Raw genomic sequence first — 19,204 nt, 5'->3', positions numbered from 1 at the left:
GTTTGTGCGTGGGTGAAAGGCAGATGATAGATATAGAGCAATAGGTGAAAAGATGGGCATGTCACTTCTTATTGTATGTTTAAATGATTAAGAGGGCGTTCCCATCACAACAGATTGCAGTTGTTGGTTGTCAGTTCTACGTGAGGCAGCCTTCTGATCATCTCGACTTGTTATTACGTCCAGCAGACATGCAGGCTGACCTTCTTCCGATAGCTTGCTCTTGCTGCCCAGCCATCAATTTTCTCCTTTTAACACTCTTCTCCTCGCACAGTGGTGCCTTAGAGCTTTCAGAGATTATCTTAATGGAGAGAAAAAAGTGAAGGGCACATGTCTGCTGGTTTATGTGCTTTTATACCCAGAGCTTCATCGTTTTAAGTGAAGACCGCGTATAACCAGTGAGAACACGGAAAGAGCAAGATAATAGAGATGGAAACAAAAGTTCCTTTTTCACGTTTTATAAATATCTGTTGCAGTAATTTCAAGGTTTGTGTGACATCTTAGGGTGGTGAGAGACGAAAGTCATTTGCCAGTCACTTGCTCCTTCTGCAGGATTAGTAATCATGTAGCAGAGAGTCAACAGGCAGCACATGAGCTGGTTTCAGTGTGTTAATCTTACTGTGGGTAATTTGGACCTCAGTTCTCATTTTAAGATTTAATACATGTGGAACTGCAGCCCCCAGGTTGGCTCTTGAGTTGTGACCTGCAGGCTTTTTAGAAGCCTGAGCGGTGGTTTTGTGGTTTTTCAAGGTTATATTTAATCCAGCCATGCCCCTCTCTCCTTCTAGTTATTTGTTTTAACTGTTCCCACTGGAGTGCACAGAGTTACAGTTTCTAACAGCTATAGGCATTGCTGATTGGCTTATTTCCTGTTGCCTGTAGACTTAATAGGCTAGTGCTAGATGTTTTCATGCTACTGTTTTCACCTACTTTTTTCTCATTTTCACTTCTTCCCTCCTTCTTCTCTGGTTAATATTCAGCTGGTCTGTCCACCCTGTGCTGTCACAGCCGGCATCCCACAGTGAGCCATGCCATGCTTGCAGTAAATTAGGCTGTGTATCAGTAGGGAGAGCTCGCTTCGCCTTCCCCAACCATCTGCACAACGACAGACCTTCTACAGAGGCTGCTGCACTATCAGAGAAACAGAAAAAAAAGTGGCTTAAAAGAGTGCTTACAAGAATAATTCCTTTGCGGAGAACAAACTATAAATATGGTAGCACAGAGAGATAATTAAGGATGGAAGATGATTGAATGCTTGATTTAATTGTAATAACAGTGAAACATTCAAGACCACTGCATGGTAATCTGATATGAATGAGACAACAGGACAAAAGAAAGTCATAAAAATACATACTGCTAATAAAATGAATGGATGCCCTGCACTATAGTGGTGCCATTTGGCACATTAAATTAAAAGAGGGATGAGGACCTCTCTGAAAGAGCAGTGAAACGCGGATCACAATAAAAGCATTAAAAAAACAAAAGACATTATTTTACGCATTCATAAAAGATTGCTTTTCCCTACAAATTTGGTGGCTTCGACACCAACTAACAACTAATACAAGTTTGTCTGATAAAAATATTTCAGCTAAATCATTAAAATTGGCATATCTGAAGTGCAAACACACTTCACAGTTGTCTAAACTCTGTTTCAGGGACTTCTTGAAACTGGTGATATGATTTGATTTATTACCTCGGTTACCTTGGTTATTTATACATTGACTCCACTTATTTTCCGATGCACAGTTGAGACTATTGAAATCACAGCCAAAGATTTTGTATCTGCTTGGCATCTGATAAACTACTTTACTAAAAGTTTTTTCCAGTTTCCAGTTCCATTAGTTAATCTTTAGTTACAGTTCTACATTAAATGCACTTACCATGGTGTTTTTCTAGCCATTTACCAACTAAAAGTATATTCATATTTGCATCTCCTAAGTAATGTTTACATATGTTTTCATACAGCATTAATACAGGAGTGACAAGACAAGTCAAATACAGAATTCAGTGCTCTGTTTGCATCTGTGCAGACTGCTGCTTTATCATCCACTCCGTGACACCTGCACCGTCCACTCCTTCTGACCCACTTGTTTAACATGCCCATAAATATAAAGCTACACCGTCTGCCTCTACCAAATCCATCAAAGTACACCCAATCCGCTTTTCCTCCTCACCTCCTGATGATGTACATGCGTATGATGAGCAGTAACTTTTCCACTTCAGACTGTAGAAGGAAAAGAAGCACCTTACCTTCCTGAAATATGTGGTCCAGGATTTGTGGTTGTGATACGGAATATTATTGTATATGTGTGTTGATAGTTGCTGTGGGTGATTTGGCAAATACCACACATCATGAATTTCCCTCCATATATAAATAACCTACTGAAGGCGGTGGAGAGTGGTGACTCAAAAAGTGACAAGATGAGAATATGTCTGAGTGGAATGAAGGGCAAATCTTAGTAATTTTGAGGAAAAGAATAGCTGATAATAAATAAATAAATATATAATATATATGATATAATATATATTAATATATATGAAATATATTATATAATATATCTATATAAAAAGCATTGTGTTGTCTTTTTCGTAGCTTATGAACAGGTGGTGGTTTGATATATTTTTCATAAACCTACAAACAGACAAAATGAAGTTTAATGTTTAATCAGCCTCTATTGGCTTTTAGAAGTTGTTTTTTGTTAGTTTGCTTTGCCTTGCAGTATCTTTTTTTCCACATAGGTGTTTTCTCCTCGCCCATTTGGTCTTGCCTCATCTCTCAATGCCCACCACAGTGGCCACTTTTTATTTAGGCAGGTTAATGCTCTTGACTGTGCTCTCTATCTTGCCAGTGCAGCCTCGGCCTCATTGGCTGGGCTCACAGATCTTATCCACTGTGATTGCAGGCTCCCGTTGTCATTCAGGTCCTCTATTATTTCGTTGACCAACACACTGCACCTTTTCCTGGAGCCTCTGAGCCTTTGCAGTTGCAATTTGGTTTGCCACAGACCCAGACTTGCTGACAGACACATTGCATTCTTGTGATAAAGCGTTGACCAGAAACCCATCCCATCAAGGCTCTTTTATGTTGGTTTAAATGATGCTGGCGTCGTGTGGGCTTGCACAGATTGTTTTGGCTGTCAGGACTGTTGTCTGCCAGCTTATGTGGAAATATATTGGCTGTGAATGACAAAAGTAAAGATGAATAACCTGTTCCCATTTTCTATTCTTACTCGCCTACCCACACAACTTTTACTCCTGCTGTGTTCAAGATGAGGGTTTTGCACATCCTTTTATAACTTTGGAAAGTGCATCCACTAACTGCTGCTTGGAAAGTTTTTGGGCTGTATTCCAAACCAGTGGTACAAAGAGATGCAAAGATTTAATTTCTTTTAGGACCTAACATTAAAGCTGATGGCTATAAATGTTACTAATATTGTTTTATTATCGGTTTTCATTTTTTGGACAATTCAGCTTTTCACACATGTTGTGGATATTCAGTCACAATAATAAGCCATACGCTCAGCTTTGCCATTCCATTGTAATGGGACCCTTGAGTCAGGTCCTTGTTAGCTGATGCACAATAAGCTCCAGCCTAATGAAGTGTAAACCAGAAATCTGGGAGGGCTGCGAGGGGGCCAGATGAATGTGGCTGGCGGCCTCAGTGCACGGCGGAGAGCTCAATGCTAATGCTATTAGTCAGGAGGTCAGTCCATCTCGCCTCACCCTTGCTCAGTTTATCAGCACTTCATAATGTGGTGGATGTAAGGGCATGGTGTTGAAACAGCAGATCACCCTTGAGTGCGATATCTCTCTGAGAATGAATTTCTAGAGTGAGGAATGGGTTTACAGCGAACATACAGCTGCGCTTATACGATCGGAAATCCTTCTGCCCTCAACAGGCTTCCTTTGTGTTAAGGTTTGTCCACTGGAGATCATTGTAGCTCTGTTGAGCCTCCATCTGGCCATCTTCCTCTTTTCTTCCTCTGCGTTCATTAACAGTCCATTTGTTGCTCCTGCCCCGAGGAACCTCCCTCTGCTGCTTACTCGTTCAGCTCATCCTAATGCTGCTGATGAGTCTTTAATGTGCAGATGGTCCACATCATTCAGCTCTATTAAACCTCTGCACTTCTTTTATGCTATTAGCTTAACCATTTTTTATTATACATCTCTGAGTCAATTATTTTTCTATCAGCTTAAGGTCTGAAGTTTATGCAGAACTAATTTGCTAATTTGTTCAAATATGAATAAATGTCTTGTGTCCAGTGTCTTATGAACTATTTCTGTGTAAAAATGCATGATATATAACATCCATTTACCATTCTGCAGTTTATTGTACAGTAACTCACATTTGGTATTCATAGCAAACCATTTCCCCATATATTAACCCTTATGAATACATTTGAATGCATATATAATGCATTAAGTAATTGCTATTCAGAGAAAGTGCTATTGTTTCACAATAGCTCTTTTCTGATGGTCATGTGACATGTTCTGGTGCGTTTGCTTGCACATCTGTGCACAAACACACAAATTAACCCTTGGCATGTTTCTCTTCTAGCCAACGCCGGGGCCTGTTTTCCTAAGCAAGGTAACTCACCGGGCAAAAGGCTCCTTGCTCTTTTATCATGCTTTAAGTTCATTGGTTTTTCCAGTCGCATTTTTTTTGTGTGTGTGTGTGTAATCATACCATCCGCTCCCGGCTGTCTCCCTTCCCTTCCTGTGTGCCTTCCACCTCGGGCTGTGTTGTCTGTCAGTTAGAGCTCTGATAAAAGGCCATGGGCTGTCAGGGTGATGCGCCTCCTTTAAAAATGGACAGCAGAATCAGTAACCTCCAGACGAGAGTCAGTGAGAATATGTATACAAAAGTGACATTTGGGTGTCGAGGGATCGAGGGAAAGCTTAGATAGATGGACAAGAGTTGGTGAGAAAGAGTGAGCAAAAGGAGCGTTATGAAGGAGGTGTTTCCCTTCTGACTTTCAATCACCTCAATTTTCCGTATTTTGTTTTTCTTTGTTCCCTTAAAAAACAATGAAAGCTACTTAAGACGGCAAGCAGGCATATCACAATGGAATATCCAGCAAAACAAATTCGTTTTGAGCCTCTTCCTTTGATCTATTGCAGAAGCATTTCACGTTTTCATTTTTCTTCCCTTCAGAACTTGAAATCAATAATTCTGCAGGGAACTGCTCTGTCCTGGTGGCAAATAGTCTAACATCGCATCCCATTTCTTTCTTTCTCTCCCTCTCTCTCCTGCTCTCTCTGTGCCTTATTTTTTCCACTCTCCTTCTCTCTGCTCCATTTGTTTCCACCTGTGTGTGCGTGTGTGTGTGTGTGTGTGTGTATGTGTGTACGTCTCCACCCTGAAATCTCTCTGCATGCTTGTGTGGGTGGTGATTCACCTCTTTCTTGCACACTTTCCCTTTCCTTCTACCTTTCCTTCATCCTCCCTTCCTCGTCCCTCAGATCCCGAGCGTGGTGGCAGTCACATGATCTCCACAGATGACTTGGAGTATCCTCGGGAGTACCGGACGCTGGGGAACAGCGCTCGGCGCTTCTCCAATGTGGGCCTGGTGCACACGTCAGAGCACCGCCACACTGTCAGCGCTGCCCAGAGCCTGGAGGCCTTGACCAACCTCCACAAGGCTGACATGGAACGCAAGAGGGACGCCTTCATGGATCACTTGAAGAGCAAGTACCAGCAGCAGCAGCAGCTGCAGCATCCACACCACAGCCCACACCACAACCCTCCATCGCCCTCACCTTCCCATGCCAGCATGAGGGGTACATCAGAGCGGTCTGCGCGAGAACAGGTACGCAATGAGGTATGTCACGATTTCTTTCCTTTCAAATGTATTAATTAATAAATTAACATTCATTTGACAATGACATATTGTTAGATGTGTTTTTGTCTTATCACTTTGCTGCTTTTGGAGACATGTATGACACTTCATTTGGTGCTCAGTATATTTTTCTTTTGGCAATCAAAGTGGTCAGTATGGTGACAGAAGAGCCTGTCACGTATACACTTAATAGTTTGGGTGGTATCGTCAAGCAACAGAAGTCTCTTGTCAGATAACAGCCACAGTGAAAGCAGCACATTGTGCTCATTGAAATAATTGAGGGAGAGAAAATAAATAATGGAAGGCTGTCAGGTGGTCTTGTAACTGTGTTATTCGAGGTTGTCATTAACCTGTCACAGGTGTGCTTGCCAGAACTTTGCACAGAGGTACAAGACTGGCACGTTAAGGTGTGAAGGAAGACAGGAAGACACACACACACGCACACACACACACTGAATCCACATATGCTAATGCTCTTCTCTGAAATGTTTCTGCTTTGATCTTTTTATCAATTCTTCTGCCCCTCCAAATGGAGTTTATACTTTGACCAGTTGCACAACCTCAACAGTTTTCTCTCTCCCTCTTTTCTATCTCACTCACACACACACACACACACACACACACACTGTACCGTACAGAAACACACTCTCTCTACGTGTGAGCACCACTGCGTGCTTTTAAAAAGCAGTAAATTCAGTGTAATCACTTAATAGAGACGCATCAGGGGAGTGTGGAGAAAATGAAAGGGAGAGAGGGAGAGTGTTGCAAAGGTGGGCGGGTGAAAGACAGGTGGAGTCCATAGTTGCCGTGGCAACGTCTCCCGTAAATGGCAAGTAGGGATATCGCATTGCAAAGGTCAGGTTCTGTAGAGAAGGGGGAATTGTACAGTAATGAAGACAGAGAGGAGAGAGGAACAAGTGGAAGGCAGAAAAAAATGTAAGAATCAGCCGGAGAGTGGACAGATTCTGACGTGACAGGGCATTTTCTCTGCACGGGGGAGGAAGAAGCAGAAAAGCCGAGGATTCCTTGTCATCTCGTGGATGTGCAGAGCATGGACAGCGAGGAAGGAGGGAGGGGGGGAGGAGGAGCTGGAGAGGCACACAGCAGCCAGTCAAGCAGCCCGCTGCTCAATTAGCCAGCACCAGCAGGATCCAGCCACCCATCTGCGAAGGAGTTAATCGGCTGGTGTTGTAATGAATTAAATAAAGAGTTTCCGCCGCATGTGCTACTGGAGAGCGAGACAGGGAGAGCGACGGCGATTGAGTAAAGAGAGAGGGAGGGAGGGTTAGAGAAGCAGAGGGAGGGAGAGACGGGCAAAAACGCGATGAGGATACGCTGCACCTGACGGACAGCCTGGGATGACTGGAGTGGTGGACAGGCACAGGTGCACTGCAGGTGAGAGGGGACTGGAAGCTTGAAAGTGGAAACTGGAGGCTGTTGTAGAGGTGTGTGTGTGTGTGTGTGTGTGTGTGTGTGTGTGGTGTATGTGTGTGTGGATGTCAGCTGGGATTAGATTCCACGCCTGTTGTGTTTGTTGTGGTTGTTGTGGTGACGGTGTGCATATGCGCAGCAGGCAGAAGCCCACGCTAGATGAAGGCTGAGTGGACGATACTGTAAACTGTACACAGAGCCTTTTGGGTGAGGGTTAATTTGTGTGTAGACTAGTGCAGGTGTTTAAAAAAAAAAAACAGAGAAAGGGAGAGAGGGTGCGATAACGTCAAGACGTCAACAAACTAGACCGGAGGAGGATTCAGGGGGGGAAAGGGTAAGAATGATTGAGATGGGGGCGGGGGTGCAGAGGGGATGACGACATGACAAAGAGACGGGGGTGGAGGAGCGGTGGTGTGAGTGCAGCCTGCTTTACATGCAGGTCAGGTAATGCAGCGCTCCACTCTGCGATGCTACGTCCTTCTGTAGGAGCTCTGTGGCCAACTCCAGTGAGTGCACACACACACACACGCCTGTGTGTGAATGTATATATTAGCAGTCAGGAATGCATTTTGAGCCGCTCAGCCACAAGTTTAATCTGACATCTCAAACATATATCAGTAAAGCTGTCTCCTCGGGGCTCTGAGCATCTTTAATTCAGCAGGAGGTTAAAAATGATGTACATTTGAGCTAAGTAATAGAGCCTCATTCATGAGTTTCATCTATCATCTTGGATTATGGCTGAATGAAATAGTGTGATAATGATTGACAGTATAAAAGAATGTCTTGAATATAATTTTTGCACAGATGAAATGCATTAATTGCAGTGGTGATGGTCAGGAGAGAGATATGTTAAGGCGTAGAAACACACAGTTAAGCAGGCCCCCTTCAGTTTGCTCTCACAGCCTCTGTGCAATATTTGCAACTCAAAGTCCAGATTCCGTATACCATATCTGTGGCTGTCAGCAGAGCAACGGTTAAAACAACACGAGGCGGTGTAGAATGAATGTGTTTACTTTACCTGGGAACTGTGAGTAAGCCTCATTAAAGCAACAAACAGAGAAACACTGGCAGAGACAGACACACAAGACCACAAATCACTTCTGCACCATTAAAGCCAGCCCTCAGAGTCATTTAGTTATGTGGGAAAATAAAATCATTAACGTTGTCTGAACAAGTGAACAGCAATTATTTATGACGCACCAATGGCGCCCCTGAGCTGCTGTCAGTTCAACAGAAGGTGTCAAGGATGATTGTCAAGCTTTACTGGCTGGCTACACAGAATAAATGACACATGATCAGCTAGTCAAGGCCAATATGAGTCCAACCTGAGAAGACCTTGTGTATTATCTTATCACTGAAAATGGCCCAGTTTACCCATGACCTGTCACCCCTGAGTTGAAGATTTAAGTGTAGTTTATTTTGTCGGGTACTTTCATACAAGAAAATGAAATACTGTTCCCCTGTAGTGCAATATGAAAGGACAGAAGAAATATATAAAACATACAGATCCAGACAAGACAAATTGTCTTGTGTGTCTTTTGTAAAAGTCCTTTTTATTATTAAATTAACCTAGAATGGAGAATTGAATCCTTCAGACTTAAGTCATACATGGTTTCACTGGACAGCAACAATGAAAGCATTAAAGCATTTTCCTCAGTGTCACATCAAAGAGTGTCTGTAATAATAATTGCTTTGACATACATTGGTAGAAATGTATAAGCTATGGGGAAAAGGAGTGTGGGTTGAGATTACGCTTAGTACAAAGTGTCCCACTTGTCTCAGTGCCAGTGAGGCTATGTGCTCCTAGTTATATACACTGTTTCTTAACATTTAAAATTACAAAGATCACAAGCCCCCCCCCCATCAGCCAAAAATGATTTGGTGGACAGAATAAAACTCAATAAAATGCCCTGGAATAGCTACTACCTTTTAGAAAGCAGGTCATAATTTCACATAACTCTAATTCTAACATACTCTAACATAACTATTAATTCAACCCATTAGAATTGTAATGGGTTGCATTACGTTTCTGTTCTGGCTTTGTGTCCAATCCGATTTTATTATAACTATGCTGCATCCCTTTTCCATATTATTACTCCACTAATAATGCTACTATTAATTGCGTAAACCTCGAAACAATCTGTCAATACTGTCCTGTTAAAGAACCAGTGTCAAAGATTTCAGAGTATTTCTTTGTAAGAATGGAATTCAATAGTATGTTTTCATTAGTGTACAATAACCTGGGCGTAAGAATCGTTATGTTTTTGTTGTCTTAAAATGAGACTTTTATATCTACAGTGAGAGCAGGTCATCTTCCATGGAGTCCGCCATGTTGATTTGGTTCCAATCTGCAACTTCGCTGCTAGGTGCCACCAAATCCTACACACTGGACCTTTTAATGTGCTAAAACTAATTATAGATGATGATAAAAGAGCTCCTTAAACACATCTAAAAGGTATCAGAAGTGTTCATTTATTATTGATTTCATCTACTTCTTCTACCTCAAACTGCAGTTAGAGGGAAGTATTAGTATTTAGTATGGAATAAGATGCAGCTAAAGTAGTACATTTGATTTACTAAATGTAAGGTCTCAGATTACTTTACTTGATGCTTAGACTAACTGAGACATGTCCCAACACATATATAATATACATATATAACTCATTTTCGTGGATTTGCACGTCACATCTTGCATATAACTTATTATTATTATTATTACCTTATAATTATGTGCACTGTCTCATACTGTACATTCACAAACTGCAAACAAAAAAGTTCAGGAAATTTGGCTCCAAGATGAGAAGACCTGGGTATTGCTACCCATGCTACACCCATGTTTTTTGTAGGTTTGTTCCTCTGTGGGAATGGTGTTCATTCGTCTTCATTTAGGTCTTAGAAAGTCTTAAACACTTTATGTACCCCCTTGAAAACAAGATGGTTCATCTCAAGGGGTTTATCCTTATGAATAAACTTGAATCATCATGCTGTTAGTGTGGAGTATGGAATTGGGACACAGCTCTAGTCTGAATAAAATCTGTGAATGGTTACACTGTTTTTAACCATTTATTCATGACTCTGCGCCTGGAACACTTTAGATTAGTTAAATTCTAATATAACATTTAATATCATCAAAACAAAGCAGGAAGTTGCAGCACAATACATAAGTAAAATATATAAAGAAATAGAATGCAAGAGAAGAGCATAAATGGAAAGAGACAAAGAAAGAATAGCTTCAGGGTCATGTGAGGGAACATTAAGTGAAAGATTAGATTACAACAAGGTCATAATCATGTGAAACGCTCCTCTGATGCTGGTGTTTACTGAAGTAATCTAAGCTTTTGTTGAGACAGTATTGAAATTGAAAGCTTATAATGAAAACCCACCAACTATCATAAATCAAAACTGCCTGTCACTTTTTTTCATCCGTGCCCCAGGAGAATAATGTGGGTCCTGCAGAAGGGAGGCTGAATGGACTGAAAATTGCCTGCAGATAAGAATAAAAACTAGAATAAGAGTTTGGATTAGAATTAAAATTCATGAACTCTGTGCAATCTTTTTTTTAATTTTCCATGTCATTTTGAGGTATTTCTGGGCCATCAGTGACTTGGCCTGGTTTTGACTGTGGGGTAATTATGTTTTAATGGAAAGCTCACTTCCTTAGGCCTTGGCCAACATGTGAGCACCTTTTTCATACATGGGAGAGCAGCAGGAAGGGCAAATAGACAGACGAGAGATACAGAAGGGGCTGGTGAAAATAGGCACGTGAGGTGGCGGGGTTCAAATGAAAAGATTGCAGCAGGTGGATTGAGAGCGAAAGAGACGGCAGCGAGCGAGGAGGAGACAGAGTGGTTGTTTGCCCGCGGTGGAGAAGTCTGGGAGAGAGGCCAACATCGCAACAACAGAGTGGGCTGCTGTTTGATTCGATTTCACTCTTTTCATTTCCTTCCCTTCAGCCAGCAGAACAATCCTGTTTGAGGCTCACTGTAACCCAACGCCTGCAAAACACAGCCACCCCCTGCATTAACACCAATCAAACATAATCATTGTGGTTTAGATAGTTGTATTAGTTGAAGTCGTATTAATCATATTAATGAAAATGCAGTAAATGTAACCTAAAATGCTTTTTAGGGAGCATGCATTGTATTTTTGTGTTCATTCATTCAGACTGACCTGCAGCTTTTTTCACAATGGTTTCTTTTTGTCTGTGAATGGAGAAATAAGTATCTAACTTTTCTATGTCTGTCTCTGTCTCTCTCCCTTCCCTCTTTTGTCCTTTATGAACTCCACAGCAACAGCCCAACTACTGGAGCTTTAAGGTCAGTGCTGCTCTACGTGTCCCTGTGTGTGTTATTCGCCTGTCTATTGTGTGTGTGTGTCTGTGGGATCATGCCAGACTCCTTAGGCATCAACGGCCTATGTCTTCAGTCCTCTGGCTCATCCAACACCTAGTTCACTTGGCATCTCTCAGCTCTTCAGGCAGCGTGTGCGCGTGTGTGTGTGCACGTGCGTATATGTGTGTTTGTGGTGTAATTGTAGGGTTGCGGTAGCAGAGGTGTCAGGGGTGGCGACAGCTTAAACTTCTCCAGCTCCATTTAATCTGCAGAAGACGATTCTCTCAGGATTTATGATGCCTCAGTCAACTGGCATTAATGGCTAGAAGCCATGTGACCTCACTGAAGTATTACTTAGACTGGTTGAGACATTAAGAAGACATTTCAGACTTGCCACTGAGGCATTACTGAAATAATGCCTTGACATTAGCACAGAGGCTTGAGTCATGGCTGGGCTGCTGAATGTGTTTTATTCACTCGCGGAGAAGGCTAGAATCAAGACACATTAAAAGTGTACATCACTTATCAAGTCAAGCCAACTTTATTATCAGTGTTGCCATATGTACAGGACATACAGAGAACTAAAATAGCGTTTCCCTATATCTTATCTGTATCTTAGCTGTTATGTGTTGTAATATTTATCACTCTGTTCTGGCATTACACCTCATAGAGGCAAACAGGGAGGTATGCAATCTAAACAGAAAGAAGAGCATATTGATGTGTGTGTGAGAAGGAAGAGCCCAGGGTTTATCTATGGTGTAGTCTTCCCTGAATCCCTGCTTACAATATCATTTGGGCAGGGTGGAAATGTCACTGAATATCAATAGCCATATGCCCTGACACATAGAGAAGGGTAAGTAATTTATCCCTCACTCCCGCAAGGACTGTAACCTCAAACAAGAGTGATATGAAATAGAATTTCGAGCACTATAACACAAATCTATTGCAAAACGATTTGAACTCTGTCAGACTTTCAGGAGGCCTGCAAAACAGTGTAGGGGTGTTAGTAGAAAAGGTGAAGCTTTAAACATAAAACACATTTTGAAAAAAGAATCAGGTCTAAAAAAAAAATGGGGTTCACCTGGTAGAGTGTGTGTTCCATATAAAATGGCTCAGTCCTTGCTGCAGCGGCCCAGGGTTTGATTCCAACCTGTGGCCCCTTGCTGCATGTCATCCCCCCTCTCTCTGTGTGCCCACTGCTGAGCTTAAAATTCCTTAAAAATCCACATTGATTAATTTGCAGATTATTTTCTCGATTGTGTCTCAAAGCAGTTCAGTTTCCTGATTGCAACCCTTCGCCTCACCACCTCCATCTTAGCATGAAGGCCTTCGAGCACCACGGCTTAGTTTCTTTCTATTGGACAACTGCAGAACTATATTATTATGCTGTTATAATATATATTAGTTGCTGTTCTGTTAATCACTTTGTGTTGCTTTGCAGCAGCCAAAAATTTTTTGCTACAGTCAAGTGAGTGTCGTTTAGTCACTGCACAGAGAGAGTAAAAGTTTATTTATTGGCCCCACAAGGCACTGCAGCAGTAATATAATGTAGGCTGAAACAACCAAAGTGGTTCACGTGGTAACAGATCTGAAGCTATTTGCTTTCAACACACACTCTGTTGTTGACACCTTTTACGTTGACACCTCATCCTGCTCAATTTTCTTCATTTCACACTTAAGCATGTGAAAGCCCCACCCTACTCTCTCATCCCACCAGCTCTAATCTAAGATCAACTTGGAAAATAAACACTAAATGAATCTACTATCAGGAAGGCACTACACCCATTTTTACACTTTTTTTACCTGTTGAACAAATGTGTCTATTATTAGTACACACACCTTTTTTAAACCATATATGACGATTACAGGTGTTGGACATGAACAGTGCAGTTAAATATATATTTTACAGTAAAAGACTGCCCATGTTTTCTCTGTTTTCTCTACCAGCAGTCTCAGCTATCATCTTCCCTCGAAGAAAACATAATTTTGCTTCTTCTCCTTGCGAACAAACTGATTGCACTGACACACAATTCACAGCAATTTGGTAGAGCAATTTGTTCCATGCATTGATGACTCGTGGTATTTTAAAGACGCGGTACTCTGGGGTGCGATGGGGGGTTGGAGATTGTGTGTCCAGGCAGAAGATTGCCCTGAGAGGTGGAAAGGATGGAGAAAAATAATGATAGTGGGGGAAGAGACAAACGGATGTGAGAGCTGGATCGATGTTAGTGAGCTGTTTTCTCTCTCCATTTTCTAAAAGTGGAAGTTGTGAACTTTTTTTTTATGTGGAAAAAGAGCCGAGTTATGGGTTGAGGGAGAAAATGCACTCTCAGAATCCTCAAATGCAGACAGCAACAACACAAGCACGGCATTTGGCCTCTGCCACCAGAGACTCAGGTAGAGGCAGGCAAGACTCAAAAGTGAGCTTTTGGAGTGGTGGGAGACGACAAATGAGTGACAGGGGATGAATAGTAAGGGGACGAAGACAGACAAGTGCAGGCAGACTCAAGCTTTTGAGGAAGAGAAAGATGTCATTAGAAAGAGAAATGACAAAAACTGGAAGGAGAAATAATAGAGATGCTGTTAAGGTGTGAGGGGGTTGATAATAACCATTTAACACCTGCCTGTCAAATAATACCCAGGAGCCAAACTCTTCATTGTCATTTCACACATATCAAGCTGACTCATATTTTCTCTTTACCAGTCTTTCCAGTCCAGCAGAATGTCATATCACTTAACACGGAAATCGTCACATTCAGGGAAAAGATCAGAAAGAGAGAGAGCTCAGCAGTAGAAACTGTGTGGTCAGCATACCTCTGGACTTTAGGTTTTAGCCCTCATGTTTAGTACCAATTACAAAACCACAACCTAGACAGTAACAGACTGGCTAGTGTACTTTTACAGCTGTGTAATTGATCCGTATTTGCTCCTCTGCTTGTTGTATGTCACATGATATGCTAAAATCTTATGGCTTAAATTTCCTTTATTTTTTTTATCTTCACAGACATTCCTTTAATATTGTCTGTTGTGTTAACACTTTTCTTTCTGCATGGTCACAACCTGCAACTCACCTTGTAAAGATCAGTCAACCGGGCTCAATGTGAATGCTCCTACTGAATGTAAACACAGAACCGCTGGTCAGTTTCTTCCAGTGACAGTTCCCAAAAGTTGATTCAGACGAGATAACCGCATTATTAACAAAGCTGATAAAACGAGACACAGCCGGCTTTACTTTGAAATTCTAGTATGAAAGGAAAGTAAAAAGGAAAAATATCAATACTCACTGTGGTTTACAGATCTTTTGACAGCAGCCATGAGAGAAATTGGATCATAGAAGTGCTTAACAGCTGACCAAAATTTCTGACATGCCAGAAATTGGACCAAGAGCCAGATGGTTGATGGTTCAGGCAGTGATTCAGGCCTCGTGACCGCCCTCAAACTGCACATCGAATGACAACTGATGTGGCAGAGAAATTCAGCCTGATTCTAAAATTAGTTGGGACGATCAATTCAAGGTTAATATCTGGTTTAGTCCGAAGAATACTAATTTACAAATCATCCTCAGTATAGGACTTTTCATTTTTTTTGTATAGTTAAGAGTTTACATAAATATTTAATTGTCAGAGAGGCATTAAATATGTTGAAAACTGATACCATCTTTCACCAAAACACTGCAAATACATTTTTGTCAACAAAATTTGCCCTTTGTATATTGAAGAGAAGCTGAGGAAGTCTCTGTTGCCCATTACACAAGGTTAAGAGGTTTGCAGGCTAAGTAACACAACACTGAAGTGTCAGATAGAGTTTGATAAGTCGTTTTCTCCCAAAGATAAAATACAAAGGCTACCATCACTTGACCTTAAAACAGAGCATCCCAGTGTGTTTGTGTGTGTGTGTGTGTGTGTGTGTGTGTGCGTGCACGCTCATGCTTGTGTATACAAGCACGCAAAACAACTTGGTGGGAGGTTGCATTGAGTTTAATGCAGTTTGTAGCCTAGGGTCTGTTGTCAAGCTGCCGTGTCCTGCTTTCCGCTTGATTGGTTTCTGTTCCATGTAAGATCATCCTGTTCCCTACTTGTTCCTCTCCGCCGCGCCTTTATAACAGTGTAGAGCTCTCGACAGTAATTGAGTGCTGCTGAAAAAGTCTAGATCACTCACTAAAAGAAAAGGTGGAGGTGGAGGGAGGTGTAGAGGAAAATAAGAAGGAGGTAGAACCAGTTTCCCCTCAAAGCAGGCTGTCATGTACAACACTGGCATGCCTAGCGGGACTAAATTCATGACCAGATGGTGTGTTCACATATAATATTTACAATGTAAAATTACTGCAGATATATATTTACAGTTTTCATATCATATAAACCACAAATATGGAAGTCAGTGTTGTAACAAGGCAAGCAGGCTGAGAGCGTATATAACGACAGCTGCGGTAAGTTTACACACATGCATACAGTGCGGTTTCTTTCTCTTGTTCAGCTGCACAGTCACAGTAGTTGTTGAGAGAGTCAATCATTACTCACTTTCCCCTACCAGATTTCTTTCCTCTTTTTTAGCTTCAGGAATTTAGATTTGTGTCTGCAGATATTGTGAGAAGTGAGCTCAGTCTTGCAACACTGTATTCCCTCTTCCTTTTCATAGAAAGCTCCAACTTGGTTGTTTACCCTGGAAATAAAATGTTCTCATGCACTAAAAGAAACGAGAGAGTTGCTCTGTGTTTCTCTCTCAGCCATGCAGAAAAAATGAACTCACTGTATCAACCCGTTTTAACCATTCCCATTCACACTGAAGGATGTTATTCTACCTTTCAGTGCCAAATCTATCTCTGGGTGTTACTTCTCCTGAGTATCTTGGGAAATCCTTTATCACCTGTATTGTTTATTAATATTGAGAAGAGAGAGGTGGTAGTACGCAGTACAGACTATCTAGAAAACAGGAATAATTCCACATTTTAGCAAATGTCCTTATTTTATTATTCTTTTAAATCAAGACATAACAAAACAGCATCAAAAGTGCAGTGTTCAGTCATTAAACAGATGAGTACAAGTATATAATATTAGATGCTGGCACTCATGCCAACATATAAACAATAAAACAATCCCTCGCCCAGTTACTGCCAGCAAGCTACACAGTGTGATATCTTGCCACAGCACAGACTTGCGGTGAATGGGCGAGTAGTGTGTAATGTATTTAAGCTGCACATAATAACCAAGCATTCACACGGGCTTAAAAAGGCCACCCATGCTTCCTGTAATTTCCCATTCGAATGTTGAATTAAATTGACTATTGAATCTGAGGACATGAGGTCCCTAAACCATTGTGTGTGAGTGGGCGTGGCAGCATCCTTCCACCTGAGCAGGATCGCTCGCCGAGCCAAGAAGGAACCAAAGAATGAAGTACATTGTTTTTCAGCACTTAACTGAATCTTCCCTCCAGTGACCCCAAACTGAATGAGAGGATTTGGTTCCAATTTGACATTTAACACCTGAGACAGGGTGTGAAAGATCTCCATCCCATTTTCTTTAATACCAAGAGTTAGATGTGAATATTGAAACCACTATGATGCCTGTACTGTCATATAAATCTATCAGGAGCAGCCAGTTAAGTTCCACCAAGACTGAAAATTGGAGGAAACAACTATCCTGGCTCTGTCTAAGCAAAACCAGCAACTCTAAAGCTTACTAATTAATATGTTACAAAAAACCAGCTGTTTGCTCTTTTTTAGTGGTTTATGTGTCTCACTATTTTTTGGTTGGGACCAGTAAGTTTTTTGAGCCTCTGCTGGTTGCCTGGAAACTGCTCAGAAAACCCAGAAATAGTCTGTATTTGTAAAGCACCATGCTCAAGCTTCATTTTACCATACATCCCTGCAAGGGGTATCAATTTTACCATCTAACTCTTGTTAAGAAAGCAAATACACATTCCAGAAATGTTGAACTATTCCTTTTAAATATGCATTTATAACTTTTGCTGAATACAATTCAAAGAGGATTCAGCACCAGATTGAAACAAGAAGAAATGCTATCAAACCCCACCTTTACTTTGTATAGTCAAGTCCCTCTAATGTCTTCCATATCCAACTGTCGCCAGCCAGAATATGACACACTGCAGTACGTGCCGCTCCTCTGTTTTTGTTCAGTGTGGTCACAGTTTAGATAAATGGCCCTATTAGAAAACACAGTTGGGGTTATCTGTCAGCATCACAGTTTCTCTGCGTGCTCAGACACCGTCTGCCACCACTATCACTGGACGCCACCACTATCATCCTGTGTGTGTGTGACTGAATTATGCATGATAGTGACAGAAGGAGCGCACATTATGAAAAGGATAGTTCCACTTCTCTGTCCTGATGAGGGTTTATAAACACACATTTACAAAGCAGGTGATTTAAAGAGCAAATCACCAATGATAGATGTAGTTACACGTTGCTACAGCCCATTTAGTTTTGTTAACTCTTGTGCAGCAATAAGTAGTTGATTAATTGATTAACATAAATGTAATCAGCCACAATCATTGAACCTACTGATGAATAAGCCACACGTAGTTACAATTGTTGAATTGTATTTAGCACATTTATTAAGCAACAAGACTTAAGCCATGTCTGAAGCCATGTCAGTGGCTCTGTGAGGCACAGTGGTGCTCCGAATTAAATGTCAGTGTCAGCATGTGTGTGAGTGGACTGCCATGCCAGCTTTAGTTTTGAACCAGAATACTGGATAAATTGAATCATGACTGTCCAAAATTTCATGTCAATCCATCTAATAGTTGTAGAAATATTTCGGTCAGGACCAAAGTGACAAAACTGACAGCCCAACAGACTGACATTGCCATCCGCAGAGCTGGTTACATGGCTAAAAATATAAATCATTTGGTAGTTTCAGTTTGTCCACCGACTTCACAGATCTGTAACAAGTTGACAATTCAGGCAAGGCTTTTTGCCCATTTAACAAAATCATAAAAAGGTGTATAATTGTATTCCATGTAGTTCTGATGAGTGTTAATGAGCACAGTGGTCGCTCTCTGTGTAGCCTCTGTCAGGTTCTCACATTAGTTAAATGCTACATTAATGAAAGCCACAGTAGATCCTTGCTGCAGTTTGGCTCTGCCAGAGACAGAGAGAAAATCCTTAGAAAGGGGAAACTGTGTTGTGTTCATGGTGCAAGGAGGAGGAGACAGGCAAAGCTACTGTACTGTGGCTAAGGATATGTCTGCCTCTGCCATCCAAACAATCAGCAGACAGCATTCTGGGAGCTCATTACAGCAGCCTCTGAGCTGTAGGAGACGCTACAGTGGTGGGGGATCAGGGAGCCAGTTCAGTGAGCTCAGCCCCAGCTACACTAACAGTCTTTCAGTGAGAGACGCCTGGGCATAGGCCGGCAGGGTAAACCCACAGTGACAGCCCTAGATTTGCATGAGCTTCTCCTCCCATCCCACAAGCACTCGTTTAAAGTTTGCAGCAGCACAGGGGACGAGTTTGGATGAGGGCGTGTGGGAGTCAAGCAAACATGACAACTTGCACTAAGATGGAGCACAATTTCCGGCTTAATTGTGCTCCTTACCTACCGTAGGTTCTTCATGAAGGCTGATGCCCTGGAGTGCTGTGCCATTTGA

The 19,204-nt window shown here is 41.7% G+C and overlaps 1 protein-coding gene across 3 annotated transcripts in view; it reads left to right on the top strand.

The window, feature by feature from the left end:
• srcin1a (SRC kinase signaling inhibitor 1a) overlaps positions 1–19,204 on the top strand; it is a 100,983-nt gene that overhangs the window by 50,090 nt on the left and 31,689 nt on the right. For 2 of the 3 annotated variants that reach the window (XM_027285024.1, XM_019258702.2), the window contains exons 2-4: positions 4,556–4,585; positions 5,461–5,819; positions 11,558–11,584. In XM_027285024.1, the coding sequence (XP_027140825.1) occupies positions 4,556–4,585; positions 5,461–5,819; positions 11,558–11,584 (416 nt within the window). The remainder of the gene's footprint in view (positions 1–4,555; positions 4,586–5,460; positions 5,820–11,557; positions 11,585–19,204) is intronic. The other variant, XM_027285025.1, reaches the window with a different exon arrangement.

Source organism: Larimichthys crocea, chromosome XII (assembly GCF_000972845.2).
Source record: "Larimichthys crocea isolate SSNF chromosome XII, L_crocea_2.0, whole genome shotgun sequence".
NCBI lineage: Eukaryota > Metazoa > Chordata > Actinopteri > Sciaenidae > Larimichthys > Larimichthys crocea.
This window is presented reverse-complemented; position numbering and strand designations above follow the sequence as displayed.